This window comes from Pseudophryne corroboree, chromosome 5 (genome assembly GCF_028390025.1).
Source record: "Pseudophryne corroboree isolate aPseCor3 chromosome 5, aPseCor3.hap2, whole genome shotgun sequence".
Classification (NCBI taxonomy): domain Eukaryota; kingdom Metazoa; phylum Chordata; class Amphibia; order Anura; family Myobatrachidae; genus Pseudophryne; species Pseudophryne corroboree.
In genome coordinates this window covers 573,960,385-573,985,757 of record NC_086448.1, presented here as the reverse complement: position 1 = coordinate 573,985,757, position 25,373 = coordinate 573,960,385, and the positions used below count along the sequence as shown (strand labels likewise).

Sequence of the window (25,373 nt, the reverse complement as noted above, 5' to 3'; positions counted from 1 at the left end):
CTTAATCTGGATATGATGACGCTGCTGCTGACCTGTATGTCTGTGTCTGGAGTCCTGACTTCATCTCTCTCCACACATCATGGCACATACTGTAGATGTTTTCTATTTAAATATTTTGACAACCTTATTGCTGCCAGCATTGTTCCCTGTAAGCTCCGCAGTCACATAATAATAATAATAATAATAATAATAATAATAATAATAATATAAAAACTAAATTGAAAAATATGAAATTCGGAAGTGTAGGTCTCAATGGCCGATAGGTTTTCAACTCATCTCCATGAGTTTTGACTAATTTACATGTTTAACGCTTTATTTTTCAGAGTTTACATCTTATAGAAGCGAATGCCTACCAGTTGCCTAGCAACCCAGTAACAAAGCCTAATGCAGCCGGTATCAGCCCCTCCTATGTGTAGCAGTGAGTTACACTGTATCTCCTGCATAACCTCTCCTTTGTATGTATTTTGTAAATGATGGAAGTGTGACCAGAAATCCCATGTGATGCTGGCAGAGAAAAATACACTGTGTGGCTCTATTAAAAGTGATACAATACTGTAAATATATGATATATTGCTTAACACTAAAAAAACGTTTTAAATGTATAGCTGTATTATATATCTATACATTTAAAACCTTTTTTTTAGTGTTAAGCAGAGTACAAGAAAATACTGTAGGTTAAAATAAAGGCTATGAACAGTAATTAATTATATTAGTCTAACACGCTGAAAGGAACATTATCCAAACTTGGAACTGAGAGATTAAATTATGGATATCGTTCAGTTAATTTACCCTATGAGAGTGTTTAACAGGTTGGGCTTCAAGTTCCTGAGATACTAAAATCTATCTGAGGTCTGCCTGTCAGTGACATTGGAGGGACGAGACGAAGGTACTGTATAGTTTTCCCATACATTGTAGGAGTCCCAGTCACTACTTAATATTACTAGAACAGTACCTACAGATAATCGCAGTATGGAGATCGCGTCTGCTCACTGTACACAGAAGAAGTCTCTCCCAGCTGTCTCCAGCACTGCGATCACAGGAACATGCCATACACTGTAGCACAGAGCAGAAGCTGTAGATGAGACTGGTCCGGAACACACACGCTGCAGTCAGGTGGAAAGGAGCTGCAGCAGACAAAGAAATATCCATATTATATCCTGAAAGATAATTGTCCTCCTGTCTGTGCTTCAGCTCCCACCTTCTGTCTGTGTTTATACAACAGCGCTGCTTCATTTCTCTTGTAGAAAAAAGCTATTTTTCTATTGTGTACTGTATATTATTATATCTATGACTGCTAGATGAGACAGACCAGTGTTTGTACAAATAATGCAGACATGTTCACAGTAATAGAACCTCATTCACGTCCATACTCATCCCCTAATTAAATCACTCTACTTCTATAAACCTCTCCATCACATCTGCTCCCAAAACAAGTCTCACACTTAACCCATTTATTGACATTTGCTTAATTGATTTACTGCTAACCCATTTACATCCAATTCCTTGTCTGACTAAAATCGTCACTTAACTCCATCACTGCCTGGTCTTTCTTCATCATTACTCTCATCTTCTCTTTCTTTCTCATCACCTGATAATCCGATGTTACTATGACAGTTCCTTCTACCTAACAGACTACAGTGCCTCTTTCTGCTAATTCAGAGAAATGCACTTTATTAAGTTTCCAATCCTCAAATGAACAAGAAGGCATAGGAAAAAGTGTATTATTCCAATGTTGGTGAGTTAGGTGATCTTTCCTGCATGTCCTTATGCAGCAAGCATAATATATTAATGTGCATGTGTCTGTGTTTTGCAACAAGTAGGGAGCTCGCTCAGCTCAATGTTTGTGCCATGCGCATGAACATCAGCTGCTGACAGAACACGAGGAAAGAGGTGAGAGAGTCCAGGCAGAGATAGGCAGTCACACACAGGAGAGGAAGCACTGAACAGATCGCAGCACTCTCCTCTGCCTGAGCACACACACTGCCACAGAAAACAAACTTCTCTAACTTACACAGCACAGTATGCTGTGGTCTCTTCACATCCCCACCTGTTAGATCTGCACTGCTGGGAAACCTGCATTATTTTGGGGACTTCATCCAGTAAAATCAATATCTGAAACATTTGGAGAAGTGGTAACAGCAGTATAGTTTAGTGTAGCATACAGTTGCTTTGAAGAGTTAATTGGTCAGTGACATTCTTTGAAGATCCAAAGCATTAGATATGGATCAGATTACAGAACTCAGGAACAGGAGTGAGGGGCTCACCCTGGAATTGAATGGATCTGCTGAGCAATCTGTAAGACCTCTCTTAGGTATTGGCATTGACAATGTTATAATTCTGGTGGTGTTTGGCATTATATTTGCACTGGGGGTCTTAGGCAACTCATTGGTCATCACTGTACTAGCAAGAAACAAACCTGGGAAGCCCCGCAGCACCACTAACATCTTCATATTAAATCTGAGCATAGCTGACCTTGCCTATCTGCTGTTCTGCATCCCTTTCCAGTCTACTGTCTATGTCCTGCCAACATGGGTGCTCGGAGCCTTTATCTGCAAGTTCATCCATTACTTCTTCACGCTGTCCATGCTAGTTAGCATCTTTACCCTGTCTGCTATGTCAGTTGATCGTTATGTGGCAATAGTGCACTCCAGAAGGTCCTCTTCCATCCGTGTATCAAGGAATGCCCTTCTTGGAGTAATCCTTATCTGGCTCCTGTCCATTGCCATGGCTTGTCCTGTTGCCTATAACCAACGCTTGATTCACAGGAGCAACAATGAGACTTTCTGTTGGGAGTATTGGCCAAATCAGAAGCACAAGAGGATCTACCTTGTGTGCACCTTTGTGTTTGGGTACCTGATCCCCCTGCTTCTCATTTCTTTCTGCTATGCCAAGGTAATTCCAAATATGTATATTTGTATATTTTACATCTTGCATTTGTTTTGCTGAATGAGAGATAGAGAGATATCAGAGAAGGCTGAATGAATGTTACAGCATACACATATCAAAGTTTTAATATTTGGGAGTAAAAGGAGTGCTATAGTAAATAGATCCTACCAGCAAGTATGGTGTACAGTATTGTACAGTACCTATGACTTTTTGAAACTGTTTTGCGTCTTGTTATTTTACCTAAAACTTGTTGGTAAAGTTTGTGTTGTCAGCCAAATAAGTGTATGTGTTTTGTGTTCTTAATATGGGCTTATCACATTTTACCTTTATACAGTATTTTACTCAGAATAAAGTACCCTAAATTCTTTTACACGGATCTCATCAGTAAATGTATAGTAGTGATGATTGTGACTTCTCTTTAATGCATTCATTTTGTTTATTACAAATTCTAAATGTCTTTTCTACAAAGTAAACGTGTAGCTAAACTAGAATCACTGTAAAGTAATATATGTTCTAATGTTACAATTATCATAACAGCTTGTTATTGGCTGGAAAAGTAAACGTATTATCATTTTGCTGGCAGTTAGATAACTTTCTGTGCTTTACGTAGACTCATAAATATATATATTTACAGAGACATGGTTTCAGCTCCAGAAATAAAACTGCTTGCATTCTCCTAATAGGGTAAAAAGGGAAACGATTTATAATAGTATGTGTAAAGCACAGAGACTGAGATAGTATGGGTGTGAACGGTGACATATATATATATATATATATATATATATATATACCGTATATACTCGAGTATAAGTCGACCCGAATATAAGCCGAGGCACCTAATTCTACCACAAAAACCTGGGAAAACTTATTGACTCGAGTATAAGCCTAGGGTGGGAAATGCAGCTCTAGCCGTACACAGCCCTCAGTGCCAGATATGCCCTCATACTGCCAGATATGCCCCCACAGTGCCAGATATGCCCCCACAGTGCCAGATATGCCCTCATACTGCCAGATATGCCCACAGTGCCTGATGTGCCAGATATGCCCTCATGCTGCCAAATATGCCCCACAGTGCCAGATATGCCCTCATGCTGCCACATATGTCCCTCATGCTGCCACATATGCCCCTCATGCTGCCAGATATGCCCTCATGCTGCCAAATATGCCCCACAGTACCAGATATGCCCTCATGCTGCCACATATGTCCCTCATGCTGCCACATATGCCCCTCATGCTGCCACATATGCCCCTCATGCTGCCACATATGCCCCTCATGCTGCCACATATGTCCCTCACGCTGCCACATATGTCCCTCATGCTGCCAGATAAGCCCCTCATGCTGCCACATATGTCCCTCAATGCTGCCAGTTGTGCCCTCATGCTGCCAGTTGTGCCCTCATGCCACATATGTCCCTCAATGCTGCCACATATGTCCCTCAATGCTGCCACATATGTCCCTCAATGCTGCCAGTTGTGCCCTCATGCTGCCAGATATGTCCCCTCTTGCTGCCACATATGCCCCCTCATGCTGCCAGATATGCTCCCTCCCCAAGTGCCAGATATGCCCCACAGTGCTGTTACTTACCCCTCCGTCGATCCCGCGCTGTCTTCTGGAGGGACATGAAGCGCACAGCACGCGCCTCTCCTGTGTCCCTCCTGCATCTTCGGCGGCCGCGGCGGGTCTATTAAAGGAAGTGCCGGTTCGTGATCAGAGGTCACGAACGGGTACTTCCTTTAATAGAACCGCCGGAGATGCAGGAGGGACACAGGAGAGCCGTGCGCTGTGCGCTCCGTGTCCCTCCTTCACACTGCTCTGCCTCTGCCTGTCACTGACTCGAGTATAAGCCGAGGTGGCTTTTTCAGCACAAAAAAAAGTGCTGAAAAAGTCGGCTTATACTCGAGTATATACGGTATATATATATTTGATTCTGCTCTACATTATGGCTTGCTTAGTGTAGGACACATGCTGCTGTGAGTGCAGATGGTTGAACTTATACAGTCTTTACTGCTGATGTGTCTGTGTGTTTAGTACAGTATTTCTGCTGATCACATCTACCAGACTTTTTTGCCTATATGATATACAATACTGAGTAGACTCATATGCAGCTCTGTAATTGTGCAGCTCATTTTCTAAAATTGTAATGGTAATGTTAACCTCTCCAACAAGTCATCAGTTACAGTAGCTTTTTTTTATCTTTTTAGTACAATAATAAATAAGCACTAGCCAGTAATCAAGATTGTCAACACAGAAATACATTTTCCCAGGAACCTTTTGCTGCTAGCATTTATGTCTATGCACTTGATTTGGAGCATACTCTTGGCAAATATGATTTGGAGCATACTCTTGGCAAATATAGACCTCCCAAATAAATCTATCATCACCACATCTAATAATATGTATATTTACAGTATCCACTTCCCCCACTGATCCCTTGTTGGTGCCTGAGAGTTCCAGTGACACCTGGGACATCCTTGAAAAATTAGCATCATCTCTATCAGACACCTTTTCCCTACAGCCAGAAGTTCTACACATAAACTATTTTTTTTTATTTTAACATTGACAAGGTAATCAATATGTGAAATGTCAAAGTGGATTTATATTAAAAAGTCATCCTCTATTTAGACTGCAAATGTCAAATCCTTGGTAATCGCTCACTTTTTATTGACTACTTGTATGATAAAATTAGTAAAAGTACAAAGCAAATACTATAATTGCATGAGAAGCATGAAAAGTAATTCTCAGAAATATAAATGCATGGTAAAATCATTCAGAAATAGCCTTGTTCCTGCAGACGTGCAGTAAATAATTATATAGTGGGGTTGAAAATAAACTCTAGTCCATAAATGTCAATATTCCCTAAATTCTATGGAGTATATTTGCTAAGGTGTGGGTTTATAGAAGTGGAGATGTTGCCCATAGCAACCAAACACAGGGGCAAATGCAAGATTTGTGAAGGAGGGTTTACAATTTACATCTATGTGTATTTACACATAGGCTACTCACAGTATATATCACAGATAATCACACAGTAGAGCGTCTCTGAAAGCAGGCATATATCATGAATTACAATGCTACCATTATTTAGAAAATATAATTAAAACGGGATGTAGTTGTGTGACCGGCAATCAGGAGACCGCCTGCTACAATACTGACGCCCACATCCCACCCCCTCAAAATCCCGACAGACTAACAGGGACTATTCTAGCTCGTGTGTGTTTCCACGACACCCATAGAGTGGGAATAGAACCTGTGGCGAGCACAGATCACCACCAAGCTCGCAAGGGGCCCCGTTGCACTCGCCCGCCATGCCGGCATTCTAATCCCTGGGATCCCGGTGTCGGTATGGTGACTGATGGGATCTCAAGCGCTGATCACCCATACCCAACCCATTACAACAAGTAGTAGTTAAGGTTGCATGGGAGTGTGCAGAACAAGTAATACCTGTGTAAATATACTTAACTTTAGATAATAAAACATTCTCACCAGATGTACAGTTCCAAGAATTACAGAGTTAATGAACCCACTGGCAGCAGCACTGGGAGCACTAAGGAACTGCTGCCAGTCACTGCCCGCACTCACCACCATACGATGAGAGGATACTGGCTGCCACGGCAAAGTGGCAGGTGAGGAGAGGGAGCTGCTGTGGCTGTGGCTCCGGATATTCTCTGTAGAGAGCTCACTTCTCTGCTGAGTCCCAGCTATAGCTTCCTGCACTGCGATTGCGGTAGCGGTAGCGATCATGGTAGTTGATGAGATGGAGACACAGCTCTCTCCTTCTCTGATAAAAGGAATTTGGCTCATCAGGGGGGGGGGGGGTTTCTGGGTACTCAGAACCCCCCCCCCCCCCCTTCCCCATGCGTGCGCTACTGAATCAAATTCTACTTATCAATTGTCAAGCACCTTCTAGAACACAGGTTCTCAAACTCGGTCCTCAGGATCCCACACGGTTCATGTTTTACAGGTCACCTGTAGATTTTTTAAAATGTGATTGTTGGTGATACACAGTGCAGCTGCTGGGTGACATGGAAAACGTGAACAGTGCGGGGTCCTGAGGGCCGAGTTTAAAATGTGAACCATGTGGGGTCGTGAGGACCGAGTTTGAGAAACACTGTTCTAGAACAGTGGTTTTCAAACTCGGTCCTCAGAACCCCACATGGTTCATGTTTTCCATGTCACCCAGCAGGTGCACTCTGTATCACCAACTGTCACATTTTAAAAATCTACAGGTGACCTGCAAAACATGAACCGTGTGGGGTCCTCAGACCGAGTTTGAGAACCTGTGTTCTAGAAGATAACAGCTAGAATCTGATTGGTTGCTATGGGCAACATCTCCACTTCAATAAACCTGCACCTTAGTAAATATACCCCTAAATGTGGTGTTCTAGAGGAAGACAAAACAACACCCCAAAAAAGGCAGCTGTTAGTTTAACTTTACAGGAGACAATAGTGGTTGGCAAAATACACGGACATGCCAATATAGTTTAAATCTCTGTACAATAAAGTCACAGAGCAAAGGTTGCCAAATTGTGAGATGGCCTACAGTAGCAGGCAGTTAAGTGCTAATGGCATAAGGGTTGCTTTAGCTACAAATGTGGAAGAACAGGCCCAGACAGATACAAGGAACATGCAGGCACCACTTTCATATACAAGTCTAAATCCAGACAAAAACACATTTTGGTACATGGTGGTAATCAGCTGTAGGATAGAAAAACAGGATAAGGGGGTGATAATGAGCCTCTATAAATGTATGAAACTCCAGAGCATTATGAATTTAACCCAAAGGAAACTTTAAATAATTGGATCTTTGCAGTCAGATGCAGCTGTTGCTCTGCCACCATAATCTTCTTTAGCAGCATTAGTAGTCCAGTGTGTATAATGTAAATTGGTGATCACTGAGATTTCATTACGTTAGATTCCAGTTCCACTGATATAATATATTCTAACTCTGTTCATTATTCTAAAAATAATAACTTCTTCAGAGGAATAAACAATGTAGAGTTTATCTGGGAGCTTTCTTATATGGTCATCATTAATAACCATAAACATCAGCTGTGTAATTAAGCTAAATGATCCACGGAAAATGACTAAATTACTATATAATCCTAAAGATAACTGTACTACAGAATATGTAAACAATAAATCATAATCCCTATTATGAAAAAGTTAGCCCTGTTCAGTCTTACATATTCACTCCTTTATAATATTTGTAGATTTATACATTATTATTGAAAAAAAAATATATATTCTTACAAGGTAACACCACTTTTTTTTACTTATTCTTTGGATCCATTCCCTTTTATTTAAGAATTTATTTCAGATTCTATTTATTCTTTATTTCAGGTTCTTTAAATAGACCAGAAAATCACTATTAAGTTGCAGCATATTTAATAACTGTCAAATCTGGGACAGAGATGCATGTGTAGACAATTGGTTGACACATAAAGTATTATAAAAGGGAATAGGCTGACACTATACTGATAATTCATTTCTCTGAAGATCATTTATATAAAAAGAGGAAAAAGAAAAAAAGCAAATAACACTGGTTGAATAAACCCTAATGGATTGAAAATACAATACACAAAAAGGAGGAGCAAACCAGAGATGTATGAAACAAACTACTGGCTCACAGATAAAAATGAAGACAAATACACACACACACACTCTCACACGCACACTGACAGAACCACATAGACAGAGAACAGATCAACTCACTTTATTTCCAGATCAGGCAGGTTTTGCAGGTCAGGTTTTACAGGCAGTTTATAAACAACAGCACAACATTCCAAATTCTAATAAGCACAAGAAGTACAGATTTCCAAATGGCTCCTAACGTAACCCCAGACCCCCAACCTATCACCTGGCCACTTGCTGGCATCAAGAGCCATGACCTATTGCATAAAGCACACTTTTAAAGATAGCAGACAAGTTATAGTGATAAGCCCAGCTGTTGCTTACAACAGACTCAGCTAAAACCTGAACTGGAGTCCATCAGACTTATTGCTGCTGCCCCAATCCTGCATAATCCTTTTGTTCCACATTAACTTCATGTGGAATTATGCTGTCTCTTCCACACTCCTTCCCCCTGGGCTTCAACCACTCTGGGAAAGCTATGAATTCACCTGGCAAGTTCTCTGCCTAGCCCATTCTTATTTGTGCCATCGGTCCGGGAACACATCCCTTAACTAGGTTCCACAGGTCCCCTTCTTTACCCTCCTCCTCATCCCCTAGCTTCACCACAGGGTAGCTAGGAGGAGCAGGACCCATAAACTTTCTAGAAAGGCATCTCCATTAAGGTGCTCTTTCCCTGGATGATGCTGCACCTCAAATTTGAATGGATGTAAGGCCAGAAACCAGCGAGTCACACAATCATTCATCTCCCTGTTTGTTTGCATCCACTGTAAGGGTGCATGTTTGGTGATTAACCTATTGGTGAGGGAAGAAAGGAAGCTTATGCTCTTCCTGGCTCTGGGCGCACCACCAACCTGGACAGAAATTTAGTAAATCAAATATAATTGTCCGAATTTTGGTTTATGTAATTCATTTGTGTCAATGAGACCAGTGCCGGGTCGCCCCCCCCTTTTTCCATGTTTGGTGATTAGCCAGAATTCTCGCACCAACAAATAGTATCTCCGTGATTCTACTGCCCATTTAATCGCCAAGTACTCATGTTTCACAGTTGAGTACTTGCGTTCTCTGGGCAGCAATTTCTGGCTAAGATAGAGGATGGGTTTCTTTTCCCCGTCTACCTCTTGGATAAGGACTGTGCCTAATTCTGTCCCAGAGGCATTAGTCTACAACACAAACTGCTTTCTAAAATCAGGAGCTTGCAATAGAGGCTCTCCGCATAAAGCTTGCCTTAAATCCTGCCAAGCAGTTCAGGCCTAGACCATGCTCTCTTATCTGGGAACTCTTTCCTCAAACTTTCAGTTAAAGGTGATGCCCTAGTGACAAAATTGTGTCCGAACCTACGATAATAGCCCACCATACCAAGGAATGTCCTGAGTTGTGACTTACATTTTGCTTAGGTCAGGACTGCTTCCACCTTGCTGGGTTGAGGTTTTGTCCTCGGCCTATAATATACCCCAGAAACTATGTCTTCACCATTCCAATGGCACACTTCTTGGGGTTAGCTGTAAAGCCATGTGCCTGTATAGACTGTAACACAGCCTCCACCTTTGGAAGGTGTGACTCCCACTCAGAGCTATTTATTATAATGTAATCTAAATACATTGGGGTATATTTACTATGGTCCCGATTTTGACCGAGATGCCGTTTTTTCTTCAAAGTGTCATCTCGGTAATTTACTAAACTCAAATCACGGCAGTGATGAGGGCATTCGTATTTTTTGGGTAGTCCATGAAAATAATTACGAATGAATACACCATCGGTCAAAACGCGGCTGTTTAAGTATGAATCTCGGTCATTTACTAAGAAGTGCAAAGCAAAAAAAAATAAAACACTGCCGTGAAAAATTACAACTCGTAAAAAAGTGCTAAAAAAAAACAGACCTGCTTTTTTAATCCGTGATTGTATAGGCATGCAGGGATCCATGAGATCCGTGCATGTATATCAGTGGGAAGGGGTGGGAAAGTGGTTATTTTCTAAAAAAAATTGCGTGGGGTCCCCCCTCCTAAGCATAACCAGCCTCGGGCTCTTTGAGCCGATCCTGGTTGCAGAAATATGGGGGGAAAATTGACAGGGGTTCCCCCATATTTAAGCAACCAGCATCGGGCTCAGCGCCTGGTCCTGGTTCCAAAAATACGGGGGACAAAAAGAGTAGGGGTCCCCCGTATTTTTAAAACCAGCACCGGGCTCCACTAGCTGGACAGATAATGCCACAGCCGGGGGTCACTTTTATATAGTGCCCTGCGGCCGTGGCATCAAAAATCCAACTAGTCACCCCTGGCCGGGGTACCCTGGGGGAGTGGGGACCCCTTCAATCAAGGGGTCCCCCCCCCAGCCACCCAAGGGTCAGGGGTGAAGCCCGAGGCTGTCCCCCCCATCCAATTGGCTGCGGATGGGGGGCTGATAGCCTTTTGTGAAAATGAAAAGATATTGTTTTTAGTAGCAGTACTACAAGGCCCAGCAAGCCTCCCCCGCATGCTGGTACTTGGAGAACCACAAGTACCAGCATGCGGCAGAAAAACGGGCCCGCTGGTACCTGTAGTACTACTACTAAAAAAATACCCAAAAAAAGACAAGACACACACACCTTGAAAGTAAAGATTTATTACATACATCCACACAAACATACAAACATACTTACCTATGGCCCCACGCAGGTCGGTCCTCTTCTCCAGTAGAATCCAAGGGGTACCTGTTGAATAAATTATACTCACCAGTTCCAGGGTCCCAGGCTCCTCGTAGCATCCATTTGTAATCCACGTACTTGAATAAAATAAAAAAACGGACACCCGAGCCACGCACTGAAAGGGGACCCATGTTTGCACATGGGTCCCCTTTCCCCGACTGCCAGAAACCCACTCTGACTTCTGTCTAAGTGGGTTTCTTCAGCCAATCAGGGAGCGCCACGTTGTAGCACCCTCCTGATCGGCTGTGTGCTCCTGTACTGACTGACAGGCGGCACACGGCAGTGTTACAATGTAGCGCCTATGCGCTCCATTGTAACCAATGGTGGGAACTTTCTGCTCAGTGGTGAGGTCACTTTCGGTCAACCGCAGGGCAGAAAGTTCCCACCATTGGTTACAATGGAGCGCATAGGCGCTACATTGTAACACTGCCGCGTGCTGCCTGTCAGTCAGTACAGGAGCACACAGCCGATCAGGAGGGTGCTACAACGTGGCGCTCCCTGATTGGCTGAAGAAACCCACTTAGACAGAAGTCAGAGTGGGTTTCTGGCAGTCGGGGAAAGGGGACCCATGTGCAAACATGGGTCCCCTTTCAGTGCGTGGCTCGGGTGTCCGTTTTTTTATTTTATTCAAGTACGTGGATTGCAAATGGATGCTACGAGGAGCCTGGGACCCTGGAGCTGGTGAGTATAATTTATTCAACAGGTACCCCTTGGATTCTACTGGAGAAGAGGACCGACCTGCGTGGGGCCATAGGTAAGTATGTTTGTATGTTTGTGTGGATGTATGTAATAAATCTTTACTTTCAAGGTGTGTGTGTCTTGTCTTTTTTTGGGTATTTTTTTAGTAGTAGTACTACAGGTACCAGCGGGCCCGTTTTTCCGCCGCATGCTGGTACTTGTGGTTCTCCAAGTACCAGCATGCGGGGGAGGCTTGCTGGGCCTTGTAGTACTGCTACTAAAAACAATATCTTTTCATTTTCACAAAAGGCTATCAGCCCCCCATCCGCAGCCAATTGGATGGGGGGGACAGCCTCGGGCTTCACCCCTGGCCCTTGGGTGGCTGGGGGGGGGGACCCCTTGATTGAAGGGGTCCCCACTCCCCCAGGGTACCCCGGCCAGGGGTGACTAGTTTGATTTTTGATGCCACGGCCGCAGGGCACTATATAAAAGTGACCCCCGGCTGTGGCATTATCTGTCCAGCTAGTGGAGCCCGGTGCTGGTTTTAGAAATACGGGGGACCCCTACTCTTTTTGTCCCCCGTATTTTTGGAACCAGGACCAGGCGCAGAGCCCGATGCTGGTTGCTTAAATATGGGGGAACCCCTGTCATTTTTTTCCCCATATTTCTGCAACCAGGGTCGGCACAAAGAGCCCGAGTCTGGTTATGCTTAGGAGGGGGGACCCCACGCATTTTTTTTCTCCGTTTTACAGTGTTTATTTAAAAAAAAAATGAACCCCAGCACGGATCACACAGATCCGGCCGAGATTCATTTTGAAAAAGTCGGCAGTGTTTTGCTAATCACTGCCGTAAAAAAGGTAAAAAAAACACGAATGACATCGACATCGGAACAAATGAAAAATCCGAATACGACAACTTAGTAAATTAGTCGTAATAAATTCAAAAAGTTGCAGTTTTACACTTTCGATGTCATTCGTGATTGAACTTTGACCTTTTTCCGAAAATTACGAATGTTAGTAAATATACCCCACTGTGCGTATTTCCTGTGTTGCCAGAGAAATGTATTCATAGCTCTCTGGAAAGTGGCATGAGCGCCATGCAAACCAAAAGGCAGAACTTTATACTGCAACAAACCTTATGGGGTAGAGAAGGCTGTCTCTGCTTCGCAGCTTCCGTCAGAGGAATTTGCCAGGACCCCTTTGTTAAATCTAGCATGGTGAGATACTGGGTTGTTGCTACATTTTCTACCAGTTCATAAACCCGGGGCATGGGATAGGAGTCAAACTGAGAAAATGTATTTAACTTTTACCGAATCTCAAAGCTCCTGAAGGCTTGGGTATTAAAACAGTGGAATTATTCCATTTACTGTTTGGCTCCTCTATGAACCCTAGGCGCAGCATATCTTCTACTTCCTGTGTTACTGCTGCTCATTTTGCCACAGGTATACAATATGGTTTTGTATTATCACTGCTCCCCCCCCCGCCCCCCCCGAATGGAGTAACAATATCATGCTGTGTGATTTGGGTTTTTCCCGGGGAGGCATTTCTTGTTTCTGACTAGGACTCAAGGCACCTGACATTCTGGGGATTTCACGGCCACTAAAGAAGGCTGACTTGCACTTTATTTCCAAGGCTTTAACAAATTCACATGGTAGACTTGTACCTCTTTCCTTCTACCATACTGCGGTACCATTGCACATTCAGTTTACTCTCAGTAGTATGCATATGTATTAGTACCTTTTCACCTGAAATAAAGGTCCAGATGACAGCGGTAATGTCATAACGGCATTTTTGATGCTGTTGAGCGCTTTCCATATGTTCATTCAGAAGTGGTGCAATTTGCCTTAGACGGCCATACAACTGGGACACAAACTGAACAATGTTAGGATCTTGAGATAATTTCTTCTCCCACCCTTTTTTTTAACAGATCTAGTATCCCTCTATGGTGTCTACCATAGAGGAGCTCAAAGGGGCTAAACCCCATGAAGGCTCGGTGTATCTTTCAAACCGCAAGCATTAGATAAGGTAAAAGTAGGTTCCCAATCTCAATTTCCTGTGACACAGCCCTTTCTTATTATCTGCTTAAGGGTTTGGTTAAAGTGTTTTACCAAGCCGTCTGTCTGAGGGTGGCAAACCTAAATGGTAATTCAATCAAATTTAACAGACAACACAGGTCTTTAATTGATTTAGACGCAAGGGGGTACCTTGGTATATCAGGACCTCATTTTGGTATGCCCAGATGGGTATACAGCATCAACATACTAGATTTCATGTTACATTGTGGTATGGCCTCCGGGTACCTGGTGGCGTAGTCCACCACTACCAATATATACTGATGTCCACAAGCAGAGTTTTCCACTGGCCTTATCAGAGCCATTCCAATCCTCTGAAAATGCACAGAACTGATAGACAGGGGAACCAAGGGCGCCCTATATTCTGGACGGGGTGTGGTGTTTTGGCACACCACGCATTCTTGACAATATTTTTTTACTATGGCATGAATGCCTGGCCAGAAAAGCCGTAGCTGGATACGCTGGAGAGTGTTGCATCGACCCAGTTCCCGTTCACACTGCACAGCGAGCTGGGTTTAACATGTGTTCAACCCTGCTCGCTACCCGAGTTGGAATACTGGGTCGCTTGACCCGGTATTTCAACCCTGGCACCTTTTAGACCGCATATAAGCATGGGTTATGCACGTTGGTGTGCCAATAACCCGTGTTCATAGCTGGCAGTCTGAAAAGGGTATAACTAATTCTTAGACACATGCACAGACCCCTGTTTTTGGTTTTGATCCTGATTTTGGTTCTAAGATCTTCTTTGTGTTTTGGGTTTGATTTTGGTACAACTAACCACCTTTATGTCTTTAGTTTTTTAATTTTTATTAAAAAACATCAAACACAGGTTAAAGTCTTGTTATTTTGAGCTTTTTATTTGTTGCTACTGCACATAGTATTTATATCATTAACATTTATTTACATACCTCTACCACATAACAACTGCCTATACATTCACTAGAGTGGTAAGAACAGATATTGTACTCGAAAGCAATGTTTATAATATCAAAGAAAACATTAGCTCTTAATTTGCATATAAAGGGGAAAGTTACTGAGGAATGTATTGATTTGTTCCAAAAAAAGGAAAATAGCTAACATCCCATACACTAGTCAAAGTGGCAACGAAAGGCTCAGACCATGCCTACTTTTGCTGGTAGTGGTCCTGCTACTGCTCTTACATGTACTAGAATGCACAGCATGGTCAAATGCACCTCCTTTTGGCTTCAGGATAGAGAAAAACCACAGCATTAATTCCTGAACATAAATCAGGCTGAAAATTACATTGGGTGCTCACAGAATCCTGAAGCAAGTCTAAAATTTGGTACACATGACACTACATGATATGTTGGACAGTGCTGTAAACCACGATGGATTGCAATGCCCATCATATAGTGTGTACCCTCAAGTCATCCCAATGTATTGGTTGGTCTCATCCTCCCATATGATGTGCTGCATGTCCAATGGGACGATTTCACAGCAGATGTGGAGTTGTTACATGCAGCACGTGATAATAAATTGCGCTGTCATAGAGCACACCCTGCAGTGTGTATGGCATTTCAATGTATAGTTAGTTGTCAATGAGTGCTACAGTAAATGTAAATCTGACATTTCAGATTCTGACTGTCATTATGAGCAGCCTGCTTCCATGATTTCTTAACCATTTGGAAATGTGAGAATGAGAAGAAATGATGATTTAGACGCAGAAATTGAGGATGTTGATTTGGAAGTTACTAATGTGCAACTGGATGAGCGAGGATAATGTTGGATATGACAATAAAAAAATACAATGATAAATATGTTGGACTTCAAGAAAATAATGCCAATGCTATTGATTGTGTCAGAGTAAGGTCACCACCTGTGGGACCACCTCATGCCACAGAAAAAAAAACATTGTCTGGAATGAGCATTAGACCAAAATATTCACCTCTACTGTGTGTAGTCTCTTTAACCCAGCACAGGGAACATTTGTCAAAGCATCTGTAGCATTTGTCATAATGTAGAGGAAATATCTTATCTTGCATAAGGCACCACAGGGATTGTGTATTGCTATGAAAAGGGGATAAAACTGACAATATATTACTTAATTACAGACTAATTCAGACAAGTCAACATAATTAAAATGCCCAATTAATGTAACTGTTTAGAGAAGACAAAGGTGAAGAGTTTTTTACGAGCTTAGGTAAACTACAGCTAGTATCCGCCAGGACCCCAATAGGGCATGTGCATCTTATCTGCATGTCTTCCAGCTCCATCCTCAATTGTGGAAGGATGAGTCCCTGTATATGTCTCCTATACAGAGAGTAGTATCTGTGACACTGCACTTGCCACTGTTACACCAAGTACTCCACTGCCACCACTGTACATTAACACATGTGTGCACCTCACTATACAGACGTCACATGTATTAACTCACACGTTCCTTGCTGGATCTGTTGAACCTGCTACACACACTGTACAGATGTGTTCACCAACTCATTTCCTATATCCTGCCATGTATGACACGGTTTAGCATGCTGCATTAACCATGTGTTATTCTGAAATCCATTCTACATGGTTAATAAACCAATCTCTGGTTAAGTTACTCATTGTGGAGACTGACCGTCATCACATATCACTGCCACCTATATCAACATCTGTAGGTTCTGCCATTAAGCAGAAGTGGTTGAAAGCTAGAATTAAAAATATAGCTTTATGAAATATTTGGGACTTTGGCTAACATTGCTTCTATATTGGGTGTGGGCTAATAGCACTGAATAGTACCCAGAGACCTCCCTAAATAGTGGGTGGATTTCAATTTAGTAACATATATGACACATTTGGCATGCTTGCACCTCTAAATTTTAAACAGTGGTGTAAGTATATATATATATATATATATATACACACACACACACACACACACACACACACACACACACACACACACACACACACATTCACACAACTATATTTCACTTCTTTGTTAAGGGGGGGCAAACTCCAACTTGCCTCTATTCGAATGGAGTGAACTTACATTCCTGGCCACCAGCACTGTGACATTGGGCAAAAATAATTTGATTTGGCCATTGACCACCAAACCATGGCACATCTCCAAGTGCCTGTGGCACTTCAGGGTGCTACTGCTTCCAACTTGTGAACCACTGGTATTGGGGTATAAGAGTTTGCAACATATAAGTTGGTACATTGTGTAGGTCAGAGTCTTGTGCAATATGTTCTGCACAGATCAGAATAGTTTGTATATAATATTAGGGAAAAAGATTGAAAGTATTTTTTTTTACAAGCATTTGATGAATGTAAAAAAAATGAAAGCTGAAGTTTAACCACTTTATGGGGCAATGTATCAATATTCTCTCTTTAGTATCATTTCCTAATGCTGCATATCGATTTTAGTTTGCAATTTATCATATTTCTCTTACCAGGACAGAGGCTCAGATAGGTGCCCATCCTGATTTCCGGCTGAGAGTAAAAACTAAAATAATAGCTTAAGACAGTGGAAGCTAACCCTGGTCCTCGAGAGCTACCAACTGTTCACATTTTCCAGCTCTCCTAGCAGGTGCACAGGTGCAGTCATTACTCACTGACACATTTAAAAAGTTCCACAGATGGACCTAATTACTTAACTTGTGATTCTGTGAGGAGACCTGAAAAAAGGTCAACTGTTGGACTGGTAGAGTAGCTCCTGAAGACCAGGATTAGGCTTAACCTAATACTTTACTGATGGGTCATACTGTTACAGACTTGCCTGCTGAACATGTGCAAGTATAAATTAGTGGAGAGGGATCTGAAGTACAGTATCAGCAGGCTTCTATTTCCGGCTCTTGCAGTCACAGCTATATTGCTGCTACAGTATGTATGAATCCCAGACATGGGAGCCTGCTCAGAAGTGCCGATGTTTTCAGCTGCTAGAACGCAAAAGCCAGAGGTTCAGGTGCCTGCACAGTAGTGGCTGTCTGGAATAACATGCAAGGTTCTCCCTCTCCAGCCTATTTAATAGAAGTTTCAGCTAACAACAGGCCTTAGGTGATTGGTCTCCCTTGCAGACACCTTGCTTCTTTATTGTTGTTCCTCACCCTTCAGTGCATTCTATTTTGGATATTGTTGATGGATTTGAATATGCATCAGACCTGATTATTGTCTGTGCCCTTTTCTATTCACCAGTTATTAGACTCATGTAGTCTCTGACTTGCTATTATTAATTCCAGAGATTGTTGGAACCTGCTGCTGATTTCAAGACTGCATCCAAACTCCTGTATCTGATGTCCATCAGTAAAGGCCTCCATACTGTACATCTGCAATTTATTGAAAAAAAAAAAAAAAAATAGAAACAAAAAATATTATTGGAGCAATTTGGCATTTTGCAGATTGTCCCAAAAAATTGTCAATGTGTGGTGTTTTCCGATTACCAATTGCAATCAAAAAGTAATCAGGATTGCTAAATCAGGTTTTGCAACATGTTGCATTTCAATGATCAATCAAAACTGTAAATTGCTAGTTTATAGTAAAGGCCTTGGTACATCTCTGATTAATTGGGGGTATTCAGTGTTTCGCAGGTATGTATGGGGTTTACTAATTGCCAGTTCTGACCAAAAAGTGATCAGAATCACTAAATGAGGTTGTCCAACATGTTGAATTTTGTGTCCAATTGGGCTATAGATTTGTAGTGTATGGAGATAATCAGCTGATTTGCCTCTCTAGATTCCTAGATCGGTATTTGCCGCCTGCCTTATTGATAATCGAGCACTGTACATTTTGAATTATATGTTAGTCTGACCAACTCATACCAGAGTATTCCCTTTCTGAACGGTTTTAAACTAAATATAAATGTTAGTTGATTCAGAATATCAACGTGATCTGTATTATGCTTTTTAATGGAGATGAGTCTTAACTGCACACAGCTCTTAAAAGCAAGTAGCCTACTCCCCAGGCATTAGCAGCTGTTAGACAGAATCACCTGACACCTTTTACATAAGGAGAGGAGCAACAATAATGTTTTGGCTACAAAATCCATTATAACTAAAAACAGACAACATTGTGTTATGAGTGTTTAATGAAAATAGAAAACTGGAGTGCAATAGGGGTGGAACCACATAGTGTAAATAAAAAGGGAATGGAAAGTTTGTACTTACCAAATACATTATTCCAACTGTTTCATACTGGTTTCTGTATCAAATTGGAATATGGTTCCACACATTTCAATACATGTTAAGCTGACCAACTCTCCTTCACCTATTTCAAATTACTGAGAGACAGTATATAGGGTAACAATATATGCCTTAGATGGCAGCAAGTGCTTTTGTGATGCAATGGGGCGTACTTATCACAATACTAATTTTTTATGCAGATGTGATCAGCACTTTTCATGTCAATTCACAAAATTTTAACTAATATCTTCATAGAAATTTACTACTATTCTCCTGCTAAAAGATCGGCTCTGACAAGAGCCGGACCTGATGAAGAGCTAGGAGCAGTGTGATAGTCCACTGGGCGGCAGATGCATCACTGGAAATGACTTAGAGGGAGCCAGAGGATCTCGCCTTACTTCAGAAGCCCCCTACAAATAAAAAGGCTTAGTCCTAATGTAAGAGTTTGCAAGATGCAACCAGGGGAGAGATTTCTTCAATGTAGCCGCTAGATTTAACATAGCAATTTCTTTTAAGGCAAGACCAACCACTTCCCACATCTTGCACGCTATTAAATGTAAACCTGCAATTTTATTTCTGCAATGTTAAAATGAACCATTCAAGCAGTGTACAATATTATTTAGTATCACAGTTTAGTAAATATGCCCTGCAGGCTGCACTATATTGTCTATTGAAAATTGTTGCTACGGAACTGCAAATTGCATGACCTTTTGTTTTGTTAAAACCTTTATTACATTAATATTCAACCCTTGAAGGTGGCATTTGGAAGATTTTAGCAAGTGTATAGTTCACAGATGTATGCCATTGTTTTTTCTTTGTTTTCATTTGATATATTTCATTATACTTTTACTCCATTTCTTTGAGCTCTGCAATAAAGTGCCACTATTACATACATGATAAACACGTTTCATCTTCTTTACCATTTTATGTCCTCCATTTCCTGTAAGTTGCTCAATGGATATGAAAGGACTCTATATCAAAGAGTTACACAATCATTTATTTTCATTTTACTCATATAAGCACATTAAATCAACAGTGAAAAAAACCCAAGTTATATTTTCCCAGGAGATTAATACATTCTTATTTTAGCTAACCCTTTTACTCAAGCATCAGTCTTAAGAAATATTTGACTGTAAATTGTTTGTTAGATTGCAGATTTGTTTTTTAAGTAACTTGGCATTTTCTAATACACAGCTGCCAACAAACACACAAACATTCATCAAACAGGACAAAATGTAAGTTATGCAAAGCATGGTAACAAGAGAGGATTTAAAACATGCATATCACAATATATAATCCTTCCTCTTTTTACAAATGTATCTACTGTATTCTGGGGAAAAAGCCTTGGGCAATTTCTAATATAGCCTAGGATTAAATGTGTAATTTGAGGCTAAATTCTATTTCTGTAAGTGTGATGTACACATGATCTGTAGCATTTAGTAAATTCCATGCACAAGACCATACTGTCTGACTCCCTTAAAAATATTATTCATGTATTAGCAAGTTTTATATTGTCATTGAAGTATAAAATCTTTTTTTATTTCAGGTGCTAATAATATTTAATATAAAAATCTGTGTATTGCCAAATAAATATGTATATAAAGAATTCTAGAAAGCTGCAGCAGCCAGCATGAGCCTGTGGATGGTTACTATATTTTTCAAATGAAAAAATACAAATTCAATTGCATTCAGGCAATGCGCTCATAAGGACAGAGTATGTGGCATGGCAGACATGTACCATTACCAAATGTTTTATGTAAATATAAATGAACAAATAATATGCAGTACTGCTTATTAAAACACTTTACATTATAATAACCACATCTGCGTAAAATACATATACCTGTAAGACTTGAGAAATAGGTAATTTGCTTAACATTAAAAGCAATAAGGAAAAGTCATGAAAGTTGGCTATGTATCTCCCGCTGATTTACATTGACCAAGGGAACCATGCAGTAAGCCTTGGAGAGAAATAAAGTGGGGAGAGATAAAGTACTAACCAATCCTCTTTTACCTTTGATGTTAAAGGCTGTGTTTGAAATGGGTGTGGTTCATCAAATCGACAGTGTCTAGGTCGACAATGTTTAGGTCGACCACTATAGGTCGACAGTCACTAGGTCGACATGGATGGAAGGTCGACAGGGTTTCTAGGTCGACATGTGCTAGGTCGACAGGTCTAAAGGTCGACATGAGGATTTTTATTTTTTTGTGTGTCGTTTTCTTCGTAGAGTGACCGGTATCCCAAATTAGTGCACCGCGTCCCCTCGCATGGCTCGCTTCGCTCACCATGCTTCGGGCATGGTGCCTTCGCTCCGCTACCGCTTCGCTCAGCACACTTTACCGTTCCAATCGTAGTCCACGTGGATCGTTAAGTATGAAAAAATTCAAAAAAAGAAAAAAAAAGTGAAAAACTCATGTCGACCTTTAGACCTGTCGACCTAGCACATGTCGACCTAGAAACCCTGTCGACCTTCCATCAATGTCGACCTAGTGACTGTCGACCTATAGTGGTCAACCTAAACATTGTCGACCTAGACACTGTCGATCTTCAGACCGGATCCCGTTTGAAATAGCACTGGTAGAAGCTGGTTGGTTGGTACTTTTTCTCAGTCCACTTTATCTCTCTCCAAGGCTTAGTACATAGACCCCCAAGTCTTAAGCTTCACTATATTATGATCCAAATGGATATTTGAGTGGTATTACCAGTAGTAGTCCGGTAAAAATGAGTTGCTCCTATAGATGTGTCCTCATACATCCAGCCTCAATATGCTATGCAGTGAGAAATGCTTGGCATGACTGATTCACCAGGTTCCGTGCAGCTCTGCTAATGTTGGGTATCTTTTTTGCCGAAAATGCGTCTTGTTGATTAATTTGATATATGACACTTATATATTGTATGTGACTGAGACTGTATATGGATCAGAACAGAAATGGATTTAACCTTTTGTCTAAATGACCATTGTCTATTTTCTAGTTTTTTTGGAAGCAATTGAAGTAGCGGCTCCTACCTGACGGTGTACCCAGTTTAGCCAAGAGAGAGGGGAGGGGAGTAGAGGAGAGGAGACAGTAAAGCCCGTCAGCTGGGTCCCAGCACCTGATCAATGGATATGGCAGGTGCTGGGATTGGTGCATGTGCACCAGCAGCGGCCAGACTGCGCATTGCGCAATATACTGGTTTCTATGGAATTCATCAGTTGCAGCCCATAGAAGCCGTCTGGGGCTGATGTGCCAGGGAGTAGCTTCTTCAGGAAGACCCAGACAGGGGAAACACCACCCAATGGGACTGCCTGTAGTGTCTGTGACTGACAAGTAGGACTTCCAATAGGAAGTCACTGACACTGAGCTGGGTGGTGTATTTCATCTAAGGGGGACTGCAATCCTGCAGCCCATAGGTAAATCCGCCACTGGTCCATTGTCATTTCCTCCCATACATTACCAGATTTTCGTTACCACCTGACAGATTGGAAAGATAAATCTTCAGGTGTTTACCCAGCTTTTACTCTGTATGCAAAGTCTGCTACTTTTGTAACTAGAGCTGCTTTGCTTCATCAACTAACTGTACACTTGCAACATTTGCATCAGTCTAATATATCTAGTCCACATGATTTTATTAACTAATTATTTTGGTTTCTAAGAGGTCTATTTCCAACTGGGCCTATACATTTTTTTTTATACTGCCTGCTGCAAAACACTATTTCTAAGATATAATTGTTGATATTCACATTGGGTCTTTTGTGATGTACATATTAGTTACATAGGTACAGCTGTTTTGTTTTTTTTAGGTTGACAACACCTCACTTTTTTTAACTGTTGCAGACCTAACCATAGAGCCTCTAGTGTTTCACCTGCTGTTTTGTGTTTTCTTTTATTCTGAGAAAACAAGTTCATGGGGGCTGGCCCAGGAAAACCTCACTACAATAATACCCCTTTTACACAACAGCAATAATCTGGGTCATGGCCCAGTGTAAATGGTCCCCAAAAAAATAACTTGGGTCTAGTGACTTGGGAATTCAATCCAGGTAGAGAGGATGGTTAGACACAGGGTGGATCCGGGTAACAGGAAAGTGTAAACGAGTGACCCGAGCCATCCAACCTGGGTCCAATTAAAAGGTTATGGTGAGCTGGCTCACCAGCGTTTCTAGATGATGTCATCCCCAAGCACCGGCAAGGGGAAGCCGTGGCATTAACCTGGGTCCAGCCTGCAGTGTAAATTGGGTTTCAAGCCACTGTGACATGGCTTCAAACCCATGTTCAGTGACCTGGGCTGAACTCTGTTTTTTGCTGTTAAATGGTTATTACTCAACAATAAGTTTCTATAGCTGATTTCCACAGTGGAATGAGAATAATAGAATTATAGTATGCACAAGTAAGCAGGCAATAAACAAAAGAAAAGAAATGAATACACTTTACTAAGCTGGGACAGAATAATTACAGCTGCCGGCTGTTGAATAACAAAAATATATCCAACATAAACATTTTAATACAATCCTGATTCATTGCACCTTATATTCAACAGGATAGAAATGCCTGTGAGGCAAGTTGTCTGAATTTTCCCAGAATTGATAAAGTCACTAGTATATTTGGGCCAAAATTGCCTTCCCCCATACTACTATTACCCCACCTTCTCATTGCTTTTGCAGTATTTATTTTAGTTCTCACTACTCGCTTATAAATCTGATCAGTGTCTTATAATTTGATTGTCAAATACCTGGGACTTAGGTACTCATATCCTATTCCCTTTCCTGAGGTGCATGGGTACAGTCACAATGGATCTGATCTGCTGATTGCTAACGTCCAGTTACTGTTTGTCTGCTGCACTTATATATCTTTGGTACTCTCGGCTCAGTTTATCATCAGTGTAACAATCGATGGTGGTTGCGTTCTGAGTAAACTCTCCCTGAGAGTTGGGTGTCATGCTGTGTCTCCACAGGGGTGTTACCTCTGACCATTGGGGACTGGTCACTCTATGTTACTCTCTGAGAATTTAGGCTCCAGACATCTCCAGATGTGCCTTCCTTCAGTGGATTTCAGGTGGGCTATTGATTACCTATTCATCCCATGTTCTATTCCCTGAGTTCTAAAGTACTGGTTCCAACCCCATTGTCCTATAAACTCAGGCCTGGGGTTGAGATCCTCTTAATGGGTTCCAGGGGTAGGCAATGGGTGGTGTCTAGTAGTCACCAGTCTCTTTGATGACATATGGTCACTTTCCAAGGCTACTGGTGTTCCATAAGTAATCATTTGAAACATGTAGCCTGATTTTAGTATCACTCGTCAGCCAAGGTCCTCACTCGGATCTGTTAATCAAACCCACGTCACTGATATAGAACAGATATTGTTAATTAAACTACAGTATTACTGTTTTCTTTCTCCAAACGCTTGATAGGACAACCACCTTGGCAATAGCTCAGTAAGTCTACCCACTCACTCCTGCCTTCTACCACACCAATAGCACTTATTTCTATAATAGCATATCAATATAAGGTGAAGTGGTTTAAATATTCTTAATAGATTTACCAATAACAATAAATAATTTGCAAAACCATAAATTGCCATTTAAATATTTATATACCTCAATTAATAGTCTCAATTTGTTTGCTTGACCTGGGTTGATATGTGAGTAACTTCCCTCCGCCCCCAATCCTGAGAGCAGCAGTGGAGGAAAGTTTCCCTTCCCTGCAGCTGCTAACACTGTTTATCTGACTGGTTGTATTCCATGCAACCATGTCAGATAGAGCACTTGCTGGTATGGTCGCTTTTGATGCGACCATGTCAGGCAAGTGATTAACAGCAAATTAACCTAATTCAATTTTTAAATATTTTTCTAAAATCTTTATAGAAAACAAAATTTTTAGAAAACATTTACAATAAGTTCTTAGCACCCCCTCTGTGCAATTTGTAATTTAAAGGAATTACTTCAACATATTAGATAGAGAGATAGATAGATAGATAGATAGATAGATAGATAGATAGACAGGTATAAGAGAGAAGTTAGGGCTAGTCTAATGAGGGGGAGTAGGTACTAGTAGGAGGTTTAGGGGTAGGGATCAGGATTTGGAATCAGGGGCGAATACTCACTGGAATGATGCTCATCAGATGTCTGTGTCAGAACTGCTCATTACATGACTGCTGGGACCCAGACGATGATGCTGGAGATACCACTGGTACCAGGTAAGTGACCGCTGGGCCACTAGAGACATTACGTTGACATTCTATGTTGAGATCTCATCAGTATAGACTTGATAAATGTTGTCCTCATCACTGTAACCACATTGACATTCTCATGTCCTCCTTTTGCATGTC

General features: G+C 41.4%; 1 protein-coding gene across 1 annotated transcript in view; it reads left to right on the top strand.

The window, feature by feature from the left end:
* Window positions 1–1,045: 1,045 nt before the first annotated feature.
* Window positions 1,046–25,373, top strand: part of GALR1 (galanin receptor 1) — a 386,889-nt gene continuing 362,561 nt past the window's right edge. The window contains exon 1 of the mRNA XM_063923325.1: window positions 1,046–2,892. Within this exon, the coding sequence (XP_063779395.1) occupies window positions 2,221–2,892 (672 nt within the window). The 5' untranslated portion in view covers window positions 1,046–2,220. The remainder of the gene's footprint in view (window positions 2,893–25,373) is intronic.